Source organism: Chanos chanos, chromosome 16 (assembly GCF_902362185.1).
Source record: "Chanos chanos chromosome 16, fChaCha1.1, whole genome shotgun sequence".
NCBI classification, from domain to species: Eukaryota; Metazoa; Chordata; class Actinopteri; order Gonorynchiformes; family Chanidae; genus Chanos; species Chanos chanos.
This window is the reverse complement of record NC_044510.1, coordinates 17,274,004-17,276,613: the sequence shown is the minus strand read 5'-3', so window position 1 is coordinate 17,276,613 and position 2,610 is coordinate 17,274,004. Positions and strand designations below refer to the sequence as shown.

The window sequence follows — 2,610 nt, the reverse complement described above, 5'->3', positions numbered from 1 at the left end:
TTTGTAATTGTTTGTTAGGGTTTGTAATTGTTTGTTAGGGTTTGTAACTGTTTGTTTGTTAGGGTTTGTAATTGTTTGTTAAGGTTTGTAATTGTTTGTTAGGGTTTGTAATTGTTTTTTAGGGTTTGTAATTGTTTGTTAGGGTTTATAACTGTTTGTTTTTTAGGGTTTGTAACTGTCTGTTAGGGTTTGTAATTGTTTGTTAGGGTTTGTAACTGTTTGTTTTTTAGGGTTTGTAACTGTCTGTTAAGGTTTGTAATTGTTTGTTAAGGTTTGTAACTGTTTGTTTGTTAGGGTTTGTAATTGTTTGTTAGGGTTTGTAATTGTTTGTTAGGGTTTGTAACTGTTAAGGTTTGTAATTGTTAGGGTTTGTAATTGTTTGTTTGTTAGGGTTTGTAAGTGTTTGTTAAGGTTTGTAATTGTTTGTTAGGGTTTGTAATTGTCTGTTAAGGTTTGTAATTGTTTGTTAGGGTTTGTAATTGTCTGTTAAGGTTTGTAATTGTCTGTTAGGGTTTGTAATTGTCTGTTAGGGTTTGAAATTGTTTGTTAGGGTTTGTAACTGTTTGTTAAGGTTTGTAAGTGTCTGTTAGGGTTTGTAAATGTTTGTTAGGGTTTGTAATTGTTTGTTAGGGTTTGTAATTGTTTGTTAAGGTTTGTAATTGTTTGTTAAGGTTTGTAATTGTCTGTTAAGGTTTGTAATTGTCTGTTAGGGTTTGTAATTGTTTGTTAGGATTTGTAATTGTTTGTTAGGGTTTGTAATTGTTTGTTAGGGTTTGTAACCGTTTGTTAGGGTTTGTAACTGTTTGTTTGTTAGGGTTTGTAAGTGTTTGTTAGGGTTTGTAAGTGTTTGTTAGGGTTTGTAAATGTTTGTTAGGGTTTGTAATTGTTTGTTAGGGTTTGTAATTGTTTGTTAGGGTTTGTAAATGTTTGTAAATATTGTGTTCGTATTTTCTTTGCATGACAGTGCGGGACATCCAGCAGATGTATGACTTGTGGCTGGAAGCAGCCAATCAGAATTGTCAGCCTGATGTCACTGCTCTGTCCCAGCCAATAGAGGAGAAGCAGATTACCATGCCAACAGACTTTGCTGAGCCACTGGTATGTGGGGCATGTATGTGTGAGAGAATGTGTTTGAATATCTGTGTGTGTGTGTGTGTGTGCGTGCATGTGCGTGTGTGTGTGTGTGTGTGTGTGAGAGAGAATGTGTTTGAATATCTGTGTGTGTGTGTGTGTGTGTGTGTGTGTAACAGGGAGAGTGTGTTTGAAACTGTGTATAAATGTATATGTATATATGTATATGTGTGTGGGGGGGTAACAGAGAGAATGTGTTTGAAACTGTGTATATATGTATGTGTATATATGTACATGTGTATATTTATATGTATATGTATATATATATGTGTGTGTGTGTGTGTGTGTGTGTGTGTGTGTGTGTGTGTAAATCTTGTGTGTTCAGTTTTTCTCCATGTCACTCACTTTCTTGTGTGTGTGTGTGTGTGTGTGTGTGTGTGTGTGTGTGTGTGTGTGTGTGTGTGTGTGTGTGTGTGTGTGTATGTGTGTGTGTGTGTGTGTGTGTGTGTGTGTGTGTGTGTGTGTGTGTGTGTGTGTGTGTTTGTGTGTGTGTGGGATCAGAGCGGGTTTTACTGTCATCTGTGTGGGAAGCAGAGTAACAGTGAGAGGCAGTGGTGTCAGCATGTGTCCAGTGAGAAGCATAAGGACCGTGTGTTCAGTGGACAGGGAGAGGAACTGACTCTAACATGGACACACAGGTTCCCCGGACACTGCTTCACACTCTGCCCCAGGTAACACACACACACACACACACACACATTCTCTATAACTAACCTATAATACACACACATTCACACACACACACACACAGCTTTGTGTCTAGATCTCAGTCTGGTTGCTCAGTGGCATTTGTTTGATTGACAGCTTGGACGACTGCCCTGAGGGTGTGAGTTGTGACTTTGCACATAGTGAGGCGGAGCTTGAGGAGTGGCAGGAAAGGCGGGACTTCCTGCGGAGGAAGTTAGCCAAGGCGCGGGCGGACATGCTTATACTGCCCAGTGACTGTGACTTTGGGAAATACAACTTCCTACTGCAGGACTGAACTTCCTCATACACACAAACACACACACACACACACTTATACAGACACACACACACACACACAAACACACACATACACACAAAAACACACACACACACACACACACACACACTTATACAGACACACACACACACACACACACTCTCACACACACACACACAGACACATAAACAGACACACTCACACACACACGCATGCACAGATACAGACACAGAAACACATACACTCACACACTCACACACACACACACACACTCACAAACACACACGCATGCACAGATAAAGACATAGAAATACACACACACACTCACACACACACACTCACTCACACACTCACAAACACACACGCATGCACAGATACAGATACAGACACAGAAACACACACACACACACACACATGCCCTCAGAGCAGCAGGACTAATCAATCATGTAAAAACATGGGGGAAAGCCTGTGTATCAGAAGCTCTCCATGAGTCAGTCTAATCAATGTTTTATCAG

General features: G+C 40.2%; 1 protein-coding gene across 1 annotated transcript in view; it reads left to right on the top strand.

Moving 5' to 3' along the window:
- zc3h7ba (zinc finger CCCH-type containing 7Ba) overlaps window positions 1-2,139 on the top strand; it is a 26,062-nt gene extending 23,923 nt beyond the window's left edge. Inside the window, exons 21-23 of the mRNA XM_030794090.1 lie at window positions 965-1,098; window positions 1,633-1,802; window positions 1,936-2,139. Coding sequence (XP_030649950.1) covers window positions 965-1,098; window positions 1,633-1,802; window positions 1,936-2,113 — 482 coding nt within the window. The 3' untranslated portion in view covers window positions 2,114-2,139. The remainder of the gene's footprint in view (window positions 1-964; window positions 1,099-1,632; window positions 1,803-1,935) is intronic.
- The last annotated feature ends 471 nt before the right edge of the window (window positions 2,140-2,610 follow it).